Genomic DNA, 18,904 nt, shown 5'->3' with positions numbered 1-18,904 from the left:
GCCCTTTTCCTTCACCCAGATCTCCCAAATTTCCCGATCCCCCCAGTTCTCCACTCCCGGCGCTTTCTTAAGGGGGTCCCGGGGGTCTCAGGTGGTTCTCAGAGGGCTCCAGGGCGGTGGCAGCGGGGATCCAGAGGGATTCTCTGGAATTCCCCCGTCCCCTCCCCGCACTCCCTCGGTCCCTTTCGCTTCCGCGTCCCAACCTTTGAGACCGGCATCTGCCCATTGATCGATGACGTCACTAGAAGATCGGGCTCCTATTGGTAGAAAAGAAATAGCGGGACCAATGGCGGGATCGGAGGCGGCTATGGGGGCGGGGCTGGGCCGGGCTGGGCTGGGCTTCAACGGATCAGCGCCATGGCTCCGGCGCTGGGTCTGGGGCTGCTCTTGGGACTCCTGGGGGCCCTGGGAGACCCGGGAGGCGCGACCAAAGGTGAGTGGGAACCCCGAAACCGGGAACCCCCTGAACCGCAATTCCTGGGCACCGGTAACCCCCTGAACTTCCATTTCCGGGAATCGGAACCTCCCTAAGCCTCCATTCTTGGGCAGGGGAACTCCCCTGAACCCCGTTTTGGGTCCTGTGATCCCCCTCCATCCCCTTCCCTCTCACTGGGACCCCCCTGAACCCCTGTTACTTGGGCACGGGGACCCCGTGAACGTTTCCATGGCAGTGGAACCCTCCCTGTGCGCCCTTATCTGGCGCCGGGACCCACCGGATCTCCCATTCCTGCGGTTCATTATCCCTTTGAATCAAGAATCTCGGCACGGGAACCCCCCTGAACCCCCATTCCTGGGCACTGGGACACCCCTGAACCTCCATTTCCGGGCACCGGGACCCCCCTGCACCCCCTTATCCGGGACTGGGACCCCCCCCCCCCGCCGTACCCCCGTTAGTGCTCTGGGAGCCCCCTGCCCCACCTTTTTCGGGCATCCCGCTTTTCCCAGATCCCAGACCTACCCTTTTCCTTGAGCTTTGGGACACCCCATATCTCCCAGCTTTCCGTGTCCCTCCCATTTTCCACTCCCATTGCTTCCTGAAATGGGGTCCTGAGGGTCCCGGGCATCCTAGGGGTCCCAGGGTGTTCGCAGTGTGGATCCAGAGGGATCCAAAAGAACTCCCTGGAATTCCTCTTTCCCCTGGTCCCGTGCTCCCTGGAATTCCCTCTTTCCCCTGGTCCCGTGCTTCCCGCATTCCCTCGGTCTCTTTCTCGTTCGCGTCTCCCAAGCTGCGTCCCCGGGATCCACCCTCCTCTCCCAGCCCCGGACCCCCCTTTACGTGACCCAGGGACCCCCTGGATCCCCCATCCTGCCTCTCCCAGTCTCTTCCTTAAACCTTGGACCCTTCGTGCCTCTCCCAGTCCCCCTTCCTGCCTCTTGGTTGCCCCCAGACCCCCCCCAGTCTCTGCGTTCCCCCAGTTTATTACCCCCTGCTTTCCTTTGCGGGGGGAGTCTCAGGGTGTCTGGGAGGGTCCTGGGGGGGATTCTATGCCCCGGAACCCCCCTGAATTTTCAGTTCCGGGCATTGGGAGCCCCCTGCACCCCCTTATCCAGTACCAATCCCTCCCTGCAACCCCTTTCCTGTCCATTCTATCTTCCCTAGACCGCCCTTTTCTTTGTCCCTGAGACATCCTGGGTCCCCATCCCTGCTTTTCTCAGGCCCCAGCCTCCTCTTTCCTCTGCATCAAGGACCCCTTTGCCCTCCATTCCAGCCATCCCAGATCTCCCCACTTTGTGACCCCTCTTTCCTCTTCACTGGGGACCCCTGGAGCCTCTTTCCGGGGTACGGGGATCCCCTGGAACCCCCATCCCACCTCTCTCAGTCCCTGCACCCCTCCTCCTTCCATAACCCTGGAACCCCCTGAGCCCCCATTCCTGGACACCAGGACCCCCTGCAGGCCCTTTCCTGTCCATCCCACCTCTCCCACCCTGCACACCCTTTCCTTGGCCCCAGGATCCCCAAACCCCTTCCCATCTCTCACAGTTCCCCTTTCATTATTCCATGATCCTCTGACCCCCCCCAAATCTCCGTGTCCCCCCAGTTCTCCACTCCCTGCATTACCTGAAATTAGCAGTGTCAGAGCCCAGCCCAGGGGTCCCCCAGTACATGTCCATTGGGTTCGTGGATGGGATCCCCTTCACACGCTATGACAGCGAGCGGGGCTGGGAAGAGCCACTGACACAGTGGATAAAGGATGGAGCCGAGCCGGAATATTGGGAGGAGCAGACCCAGATCAATGAGAGGAACCAGAATGTGGCTGCCAGGAGCCTGGAGACACTTCAAGAGCGATACAACCAGAGCGGGGGTGAGTGGGGGGATCTGTGGGGTTGGGATGGGATCTGGGGGGCTGGGATGAGGATCCATGGGGCTGGGATAGAAACTCTAGGACTAAGATGGGGATCCATGGTGTTTGGATGGGGGGATCAGAGGGGCTGGATTGGGAGCTGTAGGGCTGACATGAGGACCCATAGGGCTTGGATGAGGATCTGTAAGTCTTAGGTGTGCATTCACAGGGCTCCAAGCGGCTGAAACAGAATCCATTAGGCTGGGATGGGATCTGTGGGGCTTGAATGGGAACTGTAGGGCTGGGATGAGGATCCATGGGGCTGGGATGGGATCTATAGGTCTCGGATGTGGATTCACAGGGTTCCAAGGGGCTGAAAATGGGGATCCATTAGGCTGGAATGGATATTTTGCCATCCACAGGTTGGGATATGGATCCATGGGGCTGGGATGGGAACTGTAGAGCTGGGATAGGAACTGTAGGACTAAGATGGGTATCCATGGGGTTAGGATGGGGATCAATGGGGCTGGGATGGGATCTGTGGGTCTGGGATGTGATCTGTAAGTCTCAGGTGTGCATTCACAGGGCTCCAAGGGGCTGAAACGGGGATTCTTTAGACTGGCATGGAATATCTTGTGATCCATGGGGCTGGGATTGGATCTGTTGGGTTGCGATCCATGGGGTTGGGATGTGGATCCTTGGGGCTCTAAGGGGCTGGAATGAAGCTCTGTGGGTTTCCATAAGATTCTGGGGCTCCCTAAGGCTGGAATGGGGCTCTGTGGGGTTGAGACACAATTCCATGGGTCTCTGTGGGTACAATTCCCCCAGGATTCCACACCATACAGTGGCTTTCTGGCTGTGACCTCCTGTCTGATGGGAGTGTTCATGGATCCCAGCGGGCTGGATACGATGGGCGGGATTTCATCTCCTTTGACCTGGAATATGGGAGATTCGTGGCGGCCGACAGCGCTGCTGAGATCACCAGGAGGCGCTGGGAACAGGAAGAGGTGGCTGAGGGGCGGATGAATTACCTGAAGCACGTCTGCCCAGAATGGCTCCGGAAATACGTCGGGTACGGGCAGAAGGAGCTGGAGCGCAAAGGTGGGAGCAGAATTCTTGCGGGAGCTTGGGGATTTGGGGATGGAGAACGTGGAAACACAGTAATTCCTGTGGGAATTCTATGGGTAGATCTCATCTCCATCCCGTTCCCATGGAATACTATGGTCAGATCTCCTCCCCATCCCATTGCAGTGGAAATTCCATGGGTAGAGCTCACGCCAATCCCATTCCCATGGAATTCCATGCATGAATTCCACCATTATTCCATTCCAGAGCCCCCTGATGTCCATGTATCTGGAAAAGAGGAACACGGGACACTGATCCTGTCCTGCCACGCGTACGGATTCTACCCCAACACCATCACAGTCAGCTGGATGAAGGGGGATGATACCTTGGATCAGGAGACGGAGCGGGGCGGGATCGTTCCCAACAGCGACGGCACCTTCCACACCTGGGCCAGGATCGAGGCGCTGCCGGAGGAGCGGGAGCAGTACCGGTGCAGGGTGGAGCATCCCGGCATGCCAGAGCCCGGGATCTTCGCTTGGGGTGAGGCTGGGAATGTGGGGATTGGGAATTTGGAATTCCCAAATGGGGATTCCCCTCCCCCTCCTCACTATCCCGCGTTTCCCAGAGCCAACATCTGGAGGGAATCTCACCGTGGTGGTCGCTGTGTCTGTCATCGCTGCCATCCTCATCCTCATCATTGTCCTCATCGGATTCGGCGTCTGGAAGCTGAAATCTGGTAACACACGGGATGGGGGTTGGGAAGGGACACAGATCCACCTGGCACTGTTCTGGGAATCCTGTGCCACTGACGCTGATCCCACTTTGTTTCCACAGGGAGGAGGGACTGGAAGGCATACAAACTGGCAGCCGGTGAGTTCCAATGGCAGATCCAGCTCTGGATCCCCTCTGTGCAGATCCCAGGATGGATCCTGGGGTTAATCCTGGTGTGTGATCTGTGCTGGAATCTCATGGATCTTCTCTTTCTGCAGGGAAGGATGTGGGAACCAACAGCCATAACACAGGTACAGAGCAGAATTGGGGTGGGATTCCAGAGGGGAATCGGGGCAGGATGGATGGACTGGGATCAAGGAGAGATTCCAGATCAGAGAAGAGTCCAGAGTGGGATCAGGTGGAATTGTAGAGTGGGATTGGAGCTGGATTCTGGAGTGGGATCAGGAGGGATGGATGGAGCAGGATCAGAGAAGGATTGGGCGAGAATGGATGGGGTGGAATGGGTTGGGATGGATATAGCAGGGTTGGGGCAGAGTGGGTAGAGTGGGATCAGGTGGGATGGATGGAGCAGGATTGCAGCAGGATTGGGGTGGGATTCTGGAGCAGCTCCTGCTCTCCATGGACTCCAGCCAGGTCCATCCTGTGGAATAGGGACAGGGACAGGGTGACACCATGACCCTCTCTCATCCTGGCAGTAATCACCACCTGAGAGATCCATGGTGCTGGATCCAGCCCCCTCCCTCTTCCCAGGAAAGCTGAGAGCTGCCAGCAGAGCTCATCCCACTGCTCCCACCCACCCCACAGCTCTTGCTAACAGATCCATTTCCCGTTTTCCAGTGCTTTAAAGGCAAGAACCTCAAATACTCACAATGCTTCACTTCTGGTGTGAAATTATCCTGCTTTGGGCAATAAATCCTGCTTTGGGCAATAAATCCAGGTTCCTTCCTCCAGTGTCTGGCAGTTCTTCTCTGGGAGTCAAGAATGGGTCACTGGGTCAGAGATGGAGACGCCAGGAGCAGGATGGGGACACCAGGAGCAGGATGGGGACACCAGGAGCAGGATGGGGACTTGACAGCCATACCCAGCTCCATCCCCCGGGATTCATTTCCCGCTCCGTGTCCCATGTCCAAGTTGTCCCCAGGAGGATTTGGCTGTGTAGGGTTCCTGGAGGGGCAGTGGGATGGGGGGAGGGGCCAAACCAGGCCTTGCTGTCCCCAGTGGTCCTTGAGTGTCCTAAAATCCGGGCTTGGGATCTCGGATGGGTTCCTGGCCATGATCACGGCCATGACACGAGCACGAGATGGCCGTGAGAATGACCATGAGTGAAACAACCCTGAGATGATCATGACAATGGGATGACCATGACTGTGACCATGACCATGACACAACCACAACCCTGACCATGAGATGATTTGGACCAAGAGATGACCATGGGCCATGGCACAACCACGGCCTTGAGGTGACCCTAATGTGATTGTGGCCATGAGATGACCATTACAGTGAGATGACTGAGCATAAGATGACGGTGATCAGGAAATGACCATGACCATGCAAGGGCCATGAGATGACTGTGACCATGAGATAACCACAACCATGACCAACCATAGCCAAGAGATTGTCAGGACCCAGGACATCCCTTTGGCTGTCCTGAGCGGCCAAGACCCCTGCCAGGGGTCTCAGAGACCCTGGCACAGAGCCCAAAATGCCTGTGGTTTTGATTATGACCCATGGAGGAAGTTACCAACCTTATATGAAGATCAGCAAGCCACAAGAGTTTAAGTAGAATGATAGTGAATTTATCACAGGGTGAAAAAGTAGATTTTGGGGGTTTTAGAATGGAGGATTCAGGGGGCAAGATGGAGGGATCTGGGAGTGTCCAGCCTTTCTTCTTCTTCTTGGCCTCCATCTTCTGCTGTGATGTTGGCACTTTTAGACCGGTTTAGAATAGAAGCTCACTGTCTAACATAGGTGATAGGTATTGGAAAGTAATTGTAAACATTGTATAGGTAGTTTTTAGTATAAAGAGATAACACCGCCCCAGGGCAGGCAGAGTGCTTGGAACTGTCCTGCTGAGCTGACCTTGGCAGGACAGGAGAAAGAATTTTATAGATAAGATACAATAAACAACCTTGAGACCGAGAACTGAAGAGCCCTGACTCCTTCTTCAAGCACCGGGCTGGGAAAAGGGATTTTCGAACTTTTCTCGGAGTCACTCTGACCAGCGAGAGACCCTGAGACATCGGTGTCCCTGGGTGGGCTCCAATAAAGCACCCAGTTGGGCTCTTGGCAAGCAGCCACACCAGCAGCCCTCAGCCATTGAAACCCAGCCTGTGGAGAAAACAGGTGCTCTCAAGGAAAAAATCCAGAGAGAACGTCTTGACCTCTGGCGAGATGACTTGCTTCAAGCTCGACCTGGAAAGGAGGGGGACCAGGGCGCCTGGAAACCCTCACCTGCGAGCTGCTGGACAGCGACCAGGGCAATCTCCTGACTGACCTTGCAGATGATTCAGCTTTTGGTAAGAAAGGTCAAAATTGAGAACATGGGGGTACATGCTCCCTGGAACAACTCAGCATCTTGTCAGCTCTACAGGGCGTGGCAGCCACACACCCTGTGAAAATCTCTGAAAAAAGATAAAATGGCCTTGAAGCTTTTATCACCAGTAAGGGAAATGCTAGAGGCAATTTCTAACCAAAGCTCTTCAACCACCACTGACTGTTCCAGAGAACACCCCGGTAGCCAAAGCTATCACTTTGCCACCACACACAGCAGAACAAGTCATGCTGGTATATGGATCAGCAGGACTCTTCCTCAGGAGACCATTCGGAAGTACACGCTTCCTGGGTGAAACACATAGGTTGGGATCGACCCACTGTCACTTGTCAATTGACCTGTGGCAGAGGGTCAATCACCATCAGAGGGATGCTTGACAGAGGGGCCAATGTCACAGTTATATCATACGTCTTTTGGCCCCGGGAATGGAACTTCTTTGCTCCCATAGATCCTCTCACAGGCATAGGGGGGAGTTCCCTGTGTCTGCAGAGTGAGAATGCAATTGTTGTCACAGGACCAGGAGACAAAACAGCAGTCATTCGTCCCTTTGTTGTGCAAAAGCCCATCACTGTATGGGGAAGGGACCTTTTAGCACAATGGGGCACAAAATTAGAAGTGGATTTTTACTGGGGGTCACTGCAGCACTCACCGCTCTGAAATTGACTTGGAAAACAGACAGTCCTGTCTGGGTGGATCAGTAGCCCCTTGAACAAAAGATATTGAGTGTTCTTAAGAGCCTGGTCAAAGAACAACTGCAAAAGGGACACATCAAGCCAACAAACAGCCCATGGAATTCTCCAGTGTTTGTCATTTGGAAGAAAACTTCAGGCTCATGGAGACTGCTGCATGACCTCAGAAAAATCAACGAAGTCATCAAGGACATGGGACTGCTTCAACTGCGACTTCCTTCACTCTCAATGATTCCCAGAGACTGGCCACTTGTGATCATTGATCTCAAGGACTGTTTCTTCAGCATCCCACTCCATCCAGATGATGCTCCTTGAGGGGTGGAAGATCTCAGAGCAAACAATAAGACCACAGAAAATGGAAGTCAGCTCCAAAGTCAGCAATTTGCATGACCTGCAACAGCTTCTCGGAGAAATCAACTGGATGAGACGAATCTTGGGGATCACAAATGATGACCTTTCATCTTTGCTCGATCTTTTGAGAGGGGACAATGACATTAAATCTTCCAGAACCCTCACACCTGAAGCACGGAAAGAACTCAAGAAAGTTACAGAGGTCATTCAGCAGAAACAAGCACATTGTTTTGTAGAGTAACTGCCCTTTCAGTTGGCAGTGCTGGGGGAAAAAGTCTCCAAAGATGATCCTCACAGACCTGGAGATGGCATCCCAAATTATAAAAACAAGGACAAGGTTGTTGACAATGTCAGGCAGGGATTTTTCTACAATTCATTTACCATTGAAAAAAGATTATTTTGACTGGGCAATGCAAAAATCAAAAGACCTGTTAAATGCATTGTTAGGGTACCCAGGCATTTGCACAATTAATTTTCCAGGTCACAGATTGCTGAAATCAAAGATATGTTACTGGGAAAAACCAAGAATAAGTGAGGAACCATTGGACGGGATGATGATATTTACTGACCGTTCAGGGAAGACTCACAAATCAGTAATCACATGGCAGAATTCGGTCACAGGGGAATGGGACTCAGATGTAAAAATAGTCCAAAGTTCACCACAAAATGTGGAATTGGCAACAGTGGTCAGAGTATTTCAATTGTTCCAGCAACCTCTCAATCTGATCACAGATTCAGCACATGTTGCGAATGTGGTCAAACGGTTGGAAGGTTCACTTTTGAAAGAAACAAGCAATGACATCTTATATTCATACTTATCGTGTATGAAAACACTGCTAGAAAACAGGGAACACAAATATTTCATTACTCACATTAAAGCACACTCGTCCCTTCCAGGATTTTTAGCAGAAGGGAATTCCCAGGCAGACAAGTTGACAATGCCCATTTCACAGACTTTACCAGACATTTTTGAGCAGGCAAGGTTGAGCCATGCATTTTTTCATCAGAATGCACAGGCACTGATGGAATCCTGTCGCATCTCAAAAAAGCCAAGTGAGGGAAATCATTAGTGCTTGCCCAGACTGTCAACTTGTGCAGCCACCCGCATCTACAGGAGCAATCCGAGAGGATTGCAGTCTCCAACCGTGGCAAGCTGATGTCACAAAATATTCATTGTGGGAACTCAGCACATCACTCCTGATGTCCAGAGCTACCGAGAGAACCCTTGGGGGTCTCGGGGGTCTTGGAATATTGCCAAAAGCACTTGGTGGCTTGATTTTGATCCATCTAGGGATGTGCCTTCGATGTATGAGAAGATGGAACCTGTGGGAATTACCCGGGTGTGAATGGTGAAGGGAAAATGTAGTTATAGGGTAAATTACAGATTTTGGGGTTTTTGTACAGGGGGGTTAAGGAGACAAGATGGAGGAAACAAGGCATGTCACAAGACTCTTCTTTCTTCTTCTTGTCATCCATCTTCTGCTGTGGTGTTGGCACTTGGGGATTGGTCTGGGGTAAGAATATATCCGGTGATGAGGGTGACAGGTATTGGGGATAAAAAGTAAATATGACATACGTAGTTTTTGTTATAAAAGATGTGCCCGCCTTGGGGGTGGCCAGAGTGCCTTTGGCTGCCGTGCTGGTCAGATCCCAGTCGGGCAGAGAAGGGACTTTGTAGATAAGATATAATAAACAATTCTGAAGACCGAAAAATCCTGGAGTCCAGACCCATCTTTTGAGACACAGCCTGCCAGAACCACCCTAAGCGTGTGTGGGGACAGAGACAAACAGCCGAACTCCACAATTCATCTTTTGGAAAGCTCAAAAATATCCACATTTCAGTTTATATGTTTTCAGGAGCAATTTTCACATCATTACATGCAGGAGAAACTGCACAACATGCCTGTTGACACATTTTACAAGCGTTTATATCATTAGGGGTGCCTCAGGAAATAAAAACAGACAGTAGCCCAACATATACAGGGAAGGTGCTTGACAAGTTTCTGAAAGAGTGGAGTGTCAGACATACATTCGGCATTCCCCGCTCTCCCACAGGTCATGCAATCATTGAAAGAACACACCACGCCCTGAAATCTCTTTTGGATAAACAAAAAAGTGGGGAGCCAGAGGCAATGCCTCACATGAGGTTGAATAAGGCATTGTATGTGTTGAATTTTCTCAAAAGCTGCTTTTCAGAACCCAATCCACCAATTCTCAGGCATTTTTCTAACAGCACTCAGGCAAAACTAAGGGAGAATCCTTTCGTTTTGATCAGAAATCCAGAGACAGGACAGATTGAAGGCCCCCTTCAAACTAATCACGTGGGGCAAGGGTTTAGCTTGTATTTCCATGGGGCGAGGTCTGAAGTGGGTGTTGGCGAGACATGTGAAGCTCTATCTGACTTGGACGCAAGAAGATACGGATCCCAGAAATGGATCCCAGAAACGGATCCCAGAAACAGAAAGGCAAGCACGCAGTCAGAAGGAGAGGACAAGACCATGGACATCTGCTCGAACAACACATAAAGAGTCCAAGGACTTGGGGTTTCTTTCAGGGTCTTGGTTGTCACGGCTCGGCAAACTTCTCACATGGAGTGAAGCCATGAGTTTGAGATTCGATCAGGTCTTGCTCGTGTGCCTCATCCTCCCACCTATTGCCTTAGGCAATGGGGCAGATTTGCCCATGGTCCAGCCAAAACAAAATATTTGGGAAGCTTTGGCCGATGCAGTGGGTTTAGACAGTGTCTGCTTGACACATTCAAGGCCAGGGAAACCATTCTCAACATGTCTGGTGGGCTTGCTGATGGACGAATGGCCAATTCCAAAAAACACTCCTTTAAAGATTTTGCAGGTCATTATGGATCCTGTGAATGAGTGGTGTCTTTGGACACAGCTCCTTCCTCTGGCTCCTTTTGAACCTCAGGAACTGGAAATTTTTGGGTCAACAAAAATGAATTTTTGCCTAAAGTTTGAGCTTCAGGAAGTGACACAAGCAGGAAATAAGACAATTGATGTTACTCCAAATCATATAATTTATAGAAATGCATCTGCTTGTTGCAAATACACCAAGGTGACAGCCAAACCATCACTCCTGGTTCCAGCACAATTGCCATGGGGAATATTTTTCATTTGTGGGGACAGAATTTAGCCTGGTATCCCTGCAAATGTCAAAGGTAGTCCATGCAGCATTGGGAGAATTTCACTATTAACACCCAATCTGAAAATTTTGAAAGAGCAAAAACATAGGGGAAAAGATCAGTGGAACAATACAGTTCAGATTGTGATGATGATGTGCACACATGTGAAAAAAGCCATGGGGGCTGCTTCTAGCTGGATATCTGGATCCCTGCAGGATCAGGGTGCCCCAGGCAAGCACTCTTGGGCCGGATAGCTCAGCCTCCCAGAGGCTGGGTGTCCGAACCCGAACTGCTCTATAGCTGAGGCCACCTTAGCAAGCTCAGTGATTGTCAGCTTTAGTGATATCAGCTCTTTTATAATTTCAGCTCTCGGCTTGCTAAAGGTGCTCTGGCTAGCAGTGGCTTCTCGGGGCAGGCGTAGTGAGAGAGAGAGAAGGCAGCCCCAGTGGTTTTATTGAGGGGTCTGTGAAGGGTTCTGATGACAGCGCTTCTGCCAGAATGGGCCAAGGCAGACATTTTTATAGTGTTAGGGGGACTTGGGAACTCTCCAATTGTAAGGGTTAGGGAAAATAGCCTATGGGGTCACAGAAAGATAAGCAGGCCTGGAGGACCTGAGGGAAGACTTCTGGTTTAGTTGCTATGACTTGGCATTTTCTTATCTCTAAGCCTCTCTCCTCCACAGGGCTTTAGTTAGGCCCATGTCTGCTAAACAAGTGGGACAAGGCTTGGAAAATTGCTGTTGCAGTTTTCTCACTCCAGGCAGCATCAGGAGTAGCCTTGACTCAATTGGACCGCATGGGTTGTGGGCTGAGCAAACATGCTCGAGCTGTTTCTCTTACACTGAATGACATGTTAACAGACATGAACAGCGTGAGACGGGCAACTCTCCAGAACAGAGCCCCAGTTGATTATCTGTTGCTGGCACATGGACATGGGTGTGAAGAATTTGAAGGAATGTGCTGCATGAACCGGTCAGATCACTCAAAATCAATTCATGAAAACATCAAAAAGTTACAAGAAAGCATTAACAAGCTCGGGGAGGTCATTGGATCCTGGATGGATGATGTGGTTGGATTTTTTAACCTCTCACCACTGTGGAGGGAACTTTCAAATATAGGTTTTTATGTTTTAATAGGGCTTGTGGTTCTTCTGCTCATTTTACCATGCATTTTTGTGCATGCGGTGGGCCATGAACAAAGTTGCAAAAGAGGTGGTTTTGGTGCAACCAGAAGGGAGATATGTTGGAACCAGGACATCCCTCTGGATGTCCAGAATGGCCAGAACCCCTGCCAGGGGGCTCAGAAACCCTGGAACAGAGCCCAGAACACCTGTGGTTTTGATTATGACCTGTGGAGGAAGTTACCAACCTTATATGAAGATCAGCAAGCCACAACAGTTTAAGTAGAATAATAGTGAAGTTGTCATGGGGTGAAAAAGTAGATTTTGGGGGTTTTAGAATGGGGATTCAGGGGGGCAAGATGAAGGGATCTGGGCATATCCAGCCTTTCTTCTTCTTCTTCTTGGCCTCCATCTTCTGCTGTGATCTTGGCACTTTTAGACTGGTTAAGAGTAGAAGCTCACTGTCTAACATAGGTGATGGGTATTTGTAAACATGTAAAGTAATTGTAAACATGTTATACGTAATTTTTAGTATAAAGAGTATAGTGTTTTTAGTATAACACCACCCCGGGGCCAGGCTGTGCCTGGAACTGTACTGCTGGACAGACCTCGGCAGGGCAGGAGAAAAATTTTCTAGATAAGATGCAATAAACAACCTTGAGACCGAGAACTGAAGAGCTCCGACTCATACTTCAAGCACTCAGGCTGGGAAAAGAGACTTTTAATGTTTCTCGGGGTCACGGTGACCAGCTAAAGATCCTGAGACACCCCACACCCCCTTTCCCGGAGCCTTTCCCGGCCCTCTCCCTCTGAGACTCCAGCCCGTGCTTTTCCTTGATCCGGGCAGCCCCTGGACCCCCACTCCTGCCTTCCCCAGCCCCCACCCACCACCTTCCTCAACACCGGGGACCCGTGCACCCCCTTTCCTGGGCTCAGGGACCCCCTGCACCCCCCATTACCCTCACCCCCCATTCCTTCACCTGCAGGGACCCCCAGAACCTCCGTTCCTGGGCATGGGGACCCCCCTGCACCCCCTAATCCGGACTGGGACTCCCTCCTGGACTCCCCCTCACGTGTTCTGGGACCGCCGCACCCCGCCCTTCCCAGACCCCAGACCCGCCCTTTTCCTTCACCTTTGCACCCCAAGATCTCCCAAATTTCCGGGTTCCCCCAGTTCTCCACTCCCGGCGCTTTCTTAAGAGGGTCCCAGGTGCTTCTCAGAGGGCTCCAGGGAGGTCGCAGCGCGATCCAGAGGAATTCTCTGGGATTTCCCCGTCCCCTCCCCGCCCTCCTCGGTCCCTTTCGCTTCGGCGTCCGGACCTGTGAGAGCGGGATTTGCCCGGCGACCGGTGACGTCACTGACAGATCGGGCTGCCATTAGCGAGCAGGAAACAGCGGCGCCAATGGCGAGGTCGGAGGCGGCTCTGGGGGCGGGGCCATGGCTGGGGGCGGGGCCATGGCTGGGGGCGGGCCCGCAGCGGAGCAGCGCCATGGCTCCAGTGCTGGGGCTGGGGCTGCTCTTGGGGGCTCCTGGGGGACCCGGGGGAGGCGACCAAATGTGAGTGGGAACTCCCAAACCGGGAACCCCCTAAACTCCCATTCCCGGGCCGGGGAACCCTTCTGAGCCCCCATTTTGGGTCTACTGACCCCTCGCAATCCCCTCCCCCAGCACCGGGACCCCCCTGAACCCCATTCCTGGGCAGGGAAACCCCCTGAACCGCCATTCTCGGGCGTCAGAATCCACGGAGCCCCAAGTCCTGAGCACGGGAGTCCCTTAAGCGCCCATTTTTGGACACCGGGACCCCCCTGTACCCCCTTCCCCAGCACTGGCACCCCTGAACTGCCATTTCCGGGCACCGGGACCCTCTTGTACCCCAAATTTCGGGAAGATAGTCCCCTCAACTTCCATTCCCGAGCAGGGAAACCCCCCCGAACCCTATTTCAGGGCACGGGGACCCCCGTGAACGTTCATTTCCTGGCAGCAGAACCCCTTTGCACCCCCTTATCTGGCACCGGGACCCAACAGATCTCCCTTTCCTGAGGATCAGGATCTCTTTGAACCCCGAATTACAGCACGGGAACCCCCCTGAACCCCCATTCCTGGGCACTGGGACACCCCTGAATCTCCATTTCCGGGCACCGGGAGCCCCCTGCACCCCCTTATCCGGGACTGGGATCTCCCCGCACCCCTGTCAGTGCTCTGGGACCCCCTGCACCCCTTTTCGGACATCATGCTTTTCCCAGACCCCAGACCCTTTGGACCTTTTCCTTGACATTTGGATCCCTCAGTTTTCCGTGTCCCCCCCGTTTTCCACTCCCGCCCCTTCCCAAAACGGGGTCCCAGAGGGTTCCAGGGATCCCAGGGAGTTCGCAGCGTCGATCCAGAGGGATCCCGATGAACTCCCTGGAATTCCCCTTTTTCCCCTTTCCCCTCCCCCAACGCGTTCCCTCGGTCTCTTTCGCGTCTCCCAAGCTGCGTCCCCGGGATTCGCCCCAGACCCCACTTTCCGTGACCCAGGGACCCCCTGGACCCCCATTCCTGCCTTTCCCAGCTCCCAGACCCCACTTCCCTCAACACCGGGGACCCCTGGACCCCCTTTAGTGGGCACAGGGACTCCCTGGATCCCCCATCCCGCCTCTCCCAGTCCCTTCCTTGAACCCTTCCCAGCTCTCCCCGTTCCTGCCCTCCCCCCCAGTCTTTGCGTTCCCCCAGTTCTTTACCCCCTGTGCATTCTGGGTGGGGAGTCTCAGGGTGTCCGGGAGGGTCCCAGGGAGGATTCTGGGCCCTGGGACCCCCCTGAATTTTCAGTTCTGGACATTGGGAACTCCCTCCACCCCCTATCCGATACCAATTCCTTCCTGCACCCCTTTCCCATCCATCTCGCCTTCCCAGTCCCCAGATCCCCTTTTTCCTTGTCCCTGAGACTCCCTGGACCCCCATTCCTGCTTTTCTCAGCCCCCAGCCCCCCCTTTCCTCTGCATCAAGAACCCCCAAACCTCCCATTTCCAGCTCTTCCCACCTTGTGGCCCCTTTTTCCTTGGCACTGGGGACCCCTGGACCCCCTTTCCTGACTACAGGGATCCCCTGGAACCCCCATCCCACCTCTCCCAGTCCTTGTATCCCCTTTCCTTGACACTGGGAGTACCCTGAGCCCCCATTCCTGGACACTGGTGTGGATGCTGACATCCTGGTCACAGAGAAAATCAGATAAACCCCCCCCAGAGCAATGTCTGGGAAAGTTTATTGACTTTTTCTGTGATCAGACCGTCAGCATCCACACACTGGGACCCCCCTGCAGCCCCTTTCCTGTCCATCCCACCTGTCCCACTCTGCACACCCTTTCCTTGGCCCCAGGATCCCTGAACCCCTTCCCAGCTCTCCCAGTTCCCCTTTAATTATTCCATGATCCCCCAAACCCCCCCTCATCTCCGTGTCCCCCCAGTTCTGCACTCCCTGCGTTACCTGACTGTGGCGGTGTCAGAGCCCAGCCCAGGGGTCCCCCAGTTCATGTCCACCGGGTACCTGGATGGGATCCCCTTCGTGCGCTATGACAGCGAGCGGGGCCAGAAAGTGCCGCTGACACAGTGGATAAAGGATGGAGCCGAGCCGGGATATTGGGAGAGGCAGACCCAGATCTGCGAGGGATGGCGACACGTGGAGGCCAGGAACCTGGAGACACTGCAGGACCGGTACAACCAGAGCGGGGGTGAGTGGGGGGATCTGTGCAGCTGGAATGGGAACTGTGGGGCTTGGGTGGAGATCAGTGGGGCTGGGGTGGGATTTATAGGTCTCAGATGCAGATTCACAGGGCTCCAAGGGGCTGAAATGGGGATCCATTAGGCTGGGATGGGATATCTTGTGATCCATAGGTTGGGATGTGGATTGATGTGGCTCCAAGGGGCTGGGATGAAGCTCTGGGGATCTCCATCAGACTCTGGGGCTCCATAGGGCTGGAATTTGGCTTTGTGGGGATGGGACACAATTCCATGAATCTCTGTGGGTACAATCCCCCCAGGTCTCCACACACTGCTGTAGGTTTATGGCTGTGATCTCCTGTCTGATGGGAGCATCCGTGGATCCAGTCGGCTCGGCTATGACGGATGGGATCATCTCTCCTTTGACCCAAAATCTGGGAAATTCGTGCCAGCCAACAGTTCTGCTGAGACCAACGGGAAGCACTGGGAACAGGAAGGGATTGAGGTTGAGAGGTGGACGAATTACCTGAAGCATCTCTGCCCCGAATCTCTCCGGAAATACGTTGGATATAGGCAGAAGGAGCTGGAGCACAAAGGTGGGAGCAGAGTTCCTGTGGGAGCTTGGGGATGGAGAATTTGGGAACATGGGAATTCCTGTGGGAATTCCATGGTCAGATCTCACCCCCATCCCATTCCAACGAGAATTCCATGGGCAGATCTTACCCCCATCCCACTCCCATAGAATTCTATGGATGCATCTCGCTGTTATCCCATTCCAGAGCCCCCTGATGTCCACATGTCTGGAAGAGAGGAACACGGGACGCTGATCCTGTCCTGCCACGCGTACGGATTCTACCCCAACACCATCACAGTCAGCTGGATGAAGGGGAGTGATACCTTGGATCAGGAGACGGAGCGGGGCGGGATCGTTCCCAACAGCGACGGCACCTTCCACACCTGGGCCAGGATCGAGGCGCTGCCGGAGGAGCGGGAGCAGTACCGGTGCAGGGTGGAGCATCCCGGCATGCCAGAGCCCAGGATCTTCGCTTGGGGTGAGGCTGGGAATGTGGGGATTGGGAATTTGGAATTCCCAAATGGGGATTCCCCTTCCCCTCCTCACTATCCCGCATTTCCCAGAGCCAACATCTGGCGGGAATCTCACCGTGGTGGTCGCTGTGTCCGTCATTGCTGCCATCCTCATCCTCATTGGATTCGGATTCAGCGTCTGGAAGCTCCAATCTGGTAACACATGGGACGAGGGTTGGGAAGGGACACAGATCCACCTGGCACCTGGACACAGATCCATCCATTCCCACCTGGGAATCCCATGCCACTGACGCTGATCCCACTTTGTTTACACAGGGAGGAGGGACAGGAGTGGATACAACCCGGCAGCTGGTGAGTTCCAATGGTGGATCCAGCTCTGGATCCCCTCTGTGCAGATCCCAGGATGGATCGTGGGGTTAATCCTGGTGTGTGATCCGTGCTGGAATCTCATGGATCTTCTCTTTCTGCAGGAAGGGACATGGGAACCAACAGCTCAAGCACAGGTATGGAGCAGGATCAGGGTGGGATTCCAGAGGGGGATCGGGGCAGGATGGATGGACTGGGATCAAGGAGAGATTCTGCATCAGAGCAGGGTCCAGCGGGGGATCAGGTGGAATTGTAGAGTGGGACTGGGGCTGGGATCTGGAGCGGGGTCAGGAGGGATGGATGGAACAGGATTGGAGTGGGAGGGATGGAGTGGGATCAGGGCTGGATTCCAGACAAGAATCAGGTGGGATGGAATGGAGCAGGATCAGGTCGGGATTCCAGAGAAGGACTGGGGCAGGATGTATGAGGTGGGATCAGGTGGGATGGATGGAGCAGGATTGCAGCAGGATTGGGGTGGGATTCTGGAGCAGCTCCTGCTCTCCATGGACTCCAGCCAGGTCCATCCTGTGGAATAGGGACAGGGACAGGGTGACACCATGACCCTCTCTCATCCTGGCAGTAATCACCACCTGAGAGATCCATGGTGCTGGATCCAGCCCCCTCCCTCTTCCCAGGAAAGCTGAGAGCTGCCAGCAGAGCTCATCCCATTGCTCCCACCCACCCCACAGCTCTTGCTAACAGATCAATTTCTCATTTTCCAGTGTTTTTAAGGCAAGAAACACAAATACTCACAATGCTTCACTTCTGGTGTGAAATTATCCTGCTTTGGGCAATAAATCCGGGTTCCCTTCACCAGTGTCTGGAAGTTCTTCTCTGGGAGCCAGGAATGGGAATGGGGTCACTGGGACAGAGATGGAGACACCGGGAGCAGGGATGGGGACACCACGAGCAGGACGGGCGCATCAGGAGCTGGATTGAGACACCAGGAGCAGGATGGGGACTTGTTAGCCACACCCAGCTCCATCCCCTGCAATTCATTTCCTGCTCCATGCCACATGTCCAAGGTGCCCCCAGGGCGGTATGGCTGCCTTGGGTTCTTGGAGGGACAGTGGGATGGTGGGGGGGTCATGCCAGGCCTTGTTGTCCCCAGTGGTCCTTGAGTGTCCCAAAATCAGGGCTTGGGATCTCAGAGAGGTGCTCTTGTGGTTTGAGAGGACGTGAGTTTTTTGGGATTCTGTGTGTTGTATTGCACTAAATAGTTTATTTAGTTGTTGTTGTTGCACTGGTGATGGGCAATTTCTACTGAGCATGTTGGGTCAAGTAGATGGGTTTTCCCCCTCCCTCATTACATGATCTCCCCCCCTCACACCCCCCCTGTTATACACACCTGGCCTGTCCCACAGGTACTTCGCCCCTCCGCAATGGCATCCCATTGGCTCCGGTCCTGTCTCCCCCACCCCCATCCCCTAGGGTATAAAACCTCCTGTGTGAGAGTTCCAAGCTCTCTTTACTACCTGGGTGACCCCATCACCAGAGTTTCTTGCCACCAAGCCAATAAACAGGATACTTGCACCCACGTGGAGAAGAGCGCCTCTCGTCTTTTACTTTCATCTATGCGGGTCCGTGTGGGCTAGAGTCTTAAGCTAGCCAGACTGGACTCATATAAGGCCCAGGAAAACCACGGATTACCGCAGGTGGCGCCCCACGTGTTCGTCTCCCACGACAGCCACGAAGTAGCTGGTAATTCCACTAGTGGATTATGTTAGCTTTTGGGACTTTCATCTGCCTCTGACTTCTTCGTCATGTTTTGGTCGGCAAGAAGTCTAGAGGGTGGGATGAGAACCCACCGCGCCCACGGCGGACCGATTCCAGACGAGGACTTCTATACAGCTCTCACAGCCAGCCACAG

At 53.7% G+C, this 18,904-nt stretch overlaps 6 protein-coding genes across 9 annotated transcripts in view; 4 read left to right on the top strand and 2 right to left on the bottom strand.

Moving 5' to 3' along the window:
* Positions 1-18,904, top strand: part of LOC103824727 (class I histocompatibility antigen, F10 alpha chain-like) — a 127,069-nt gene that overhangs the window by 1,751 nt on the left and 106,414 nt on the right. The window lies entirely within an intron of this gene.
* Positions 1-18,904, top strand: part of LOC103824843 (zinc finger protein 239-like) — a 152,449-nt gene that overhangs the window by 78,748 nt on the left and 54,797 nt on the right.
* The window catches only part of LOC108963630 (zinc finger protein 304-like), a 190,263-nt gene that overhangs the window by 139,666 nt on the left and 31,693 nt on the right, over positions 1-18,904 (bottom strand). The window lies entirely within an intron of this gene.
* Positions 1-18,904, bottom strand: part of LOC103825190 (zinc finger protein 37-like) — a 142,464-nt gene that overhangs the window by 91,887 nt on the left and 31,673 nt on the right. The gene's annotated exons all lie outside the window — the stretch shown is intronic.
* On the top strand, positions 272-17,847 carry LOC108963687 (class I histocompatibility antigen, F10 alpha chain-like). Of its 4 annotated transcripts, none has more exons than XM_050984088.1 (8): positions 272-433; positions 2,040-2,303; positions 3,111-3,383; positions 3,615-3,887; positions 3,973-4,083; positions 4,182-4,217; positions 4,337-4,369; positions 17,615-17,847. In XM_050984088.1, the coding sequence occupies exons 1-8, from the start codon at positions 358-360 to the stop codon at positions 17,626-17,628; spliced, it is 1,080 nt and encodes a 359-aa protein (XP_050840045.1). In that variant the 5' UTR covers positions 272-357; the 3' UTR covers positions 17,629-17,847. The 4 variants fall into 4 exon arrangements, with proteins under 4 accessions (XP_050840045.1, XP_050840046.1, XP_050840044.1 ...); XM_050984089.1 differs by lacking the exon at positions 17,615-17,847 and adding an exon at positions 4,917-5,029; XM_050984087.1 differs by lacking the exon at positions 17,615-17,847 and adding an exon at positions 4,775-5,025.
* Positions 15,381-18,265, top strand: LOC127060482 (class I histocompatibility antigen, F10 alpha chain-like). Its single transcript, XM_050984062.1, has 7 exons — positions 15,381-15,632; positions 15,962-16,217; positions 16,401-16,673; positions 16,759-16,863; positions 16,984-17,019; positions 17,139-17,171; positions 17,757-18,265. The coding sequence occupies exons 1-7, from the start codon at positions 15,522-15,524 to the stop codon at positions 18,248-18,250; spliced, it is 1,308 nt and encodes a 435-aa protein (XP_050840019.1). The 5' UTR covers positions 15,381-15,521; the 3' UTR covers positions 18,251-18,265.

This window comes from Serinus canaria, chromosome 25 (genome assembly GCF_022539315.1).
Source record: "Serinus canaria isolate serCan28SL12 chromosome 25, serCan2020, whole genome shotgun sequence".
In the NCBI taxonomy this organism is placed as follows: domain Eukaryota; kingdom Metazoa; phylum Chordata; class Aves; order Passeriformes; family Fringillidae; genus Serinus; species Serinus canaria.
Note: the sequence above shows the minus strand (reverse complement) of the source record. Positions and strands in the feature narration are given on the sequence as shown.

Excerpts from the sequence above, each read along its gene's own strand:
- LOC108963687 (XM_050984086.1), top strand. The coding sequence starts at position 358 with ATGGCTCCGGCGCTGGGTCTGGGGCTGCTCTTGGGACTCCTGGGGGCC. Across the intron at positions 2,304-3,110 it reads GCGATACAACCAGAGCGGGG|GATTCCACACCATACAGTGG; the intron begins GTGAGTGGGGGG and ends CAATTCCCCCAG. Across the intron at positions 3,888-3,972 it reads GCCCGGGATCTTCGCTTGGG|AGCCAACATCTGGAGGGAAT; the intron begins GTGAGGCTGGGA and ends CGCGTTTCCCAG.
- LOC127060482 (XM_050984062.1), top strand. The coding sequence starts at position 15,522 with ATGGAGCCGAGCCGGGATATTGGGAGAGGCAGACCCAGATCTGCGAGG. Across the intron at positions 15,633-15,961 it reads CCGGTACAACCAGAGCGGGG|GTTTATGGCTGTGATCTCCT; the intron begins GTGAGTGGGGGG and ends ACACTGCTGTAG. Across the intron at positions 17,172-17,756 it reads AACCAACAGCTCAAGCACAG|TGTTTTTAAGGCAAGAAACA; the intron begins GTATGGAGCAGG and ends CTCATTTTCCAG.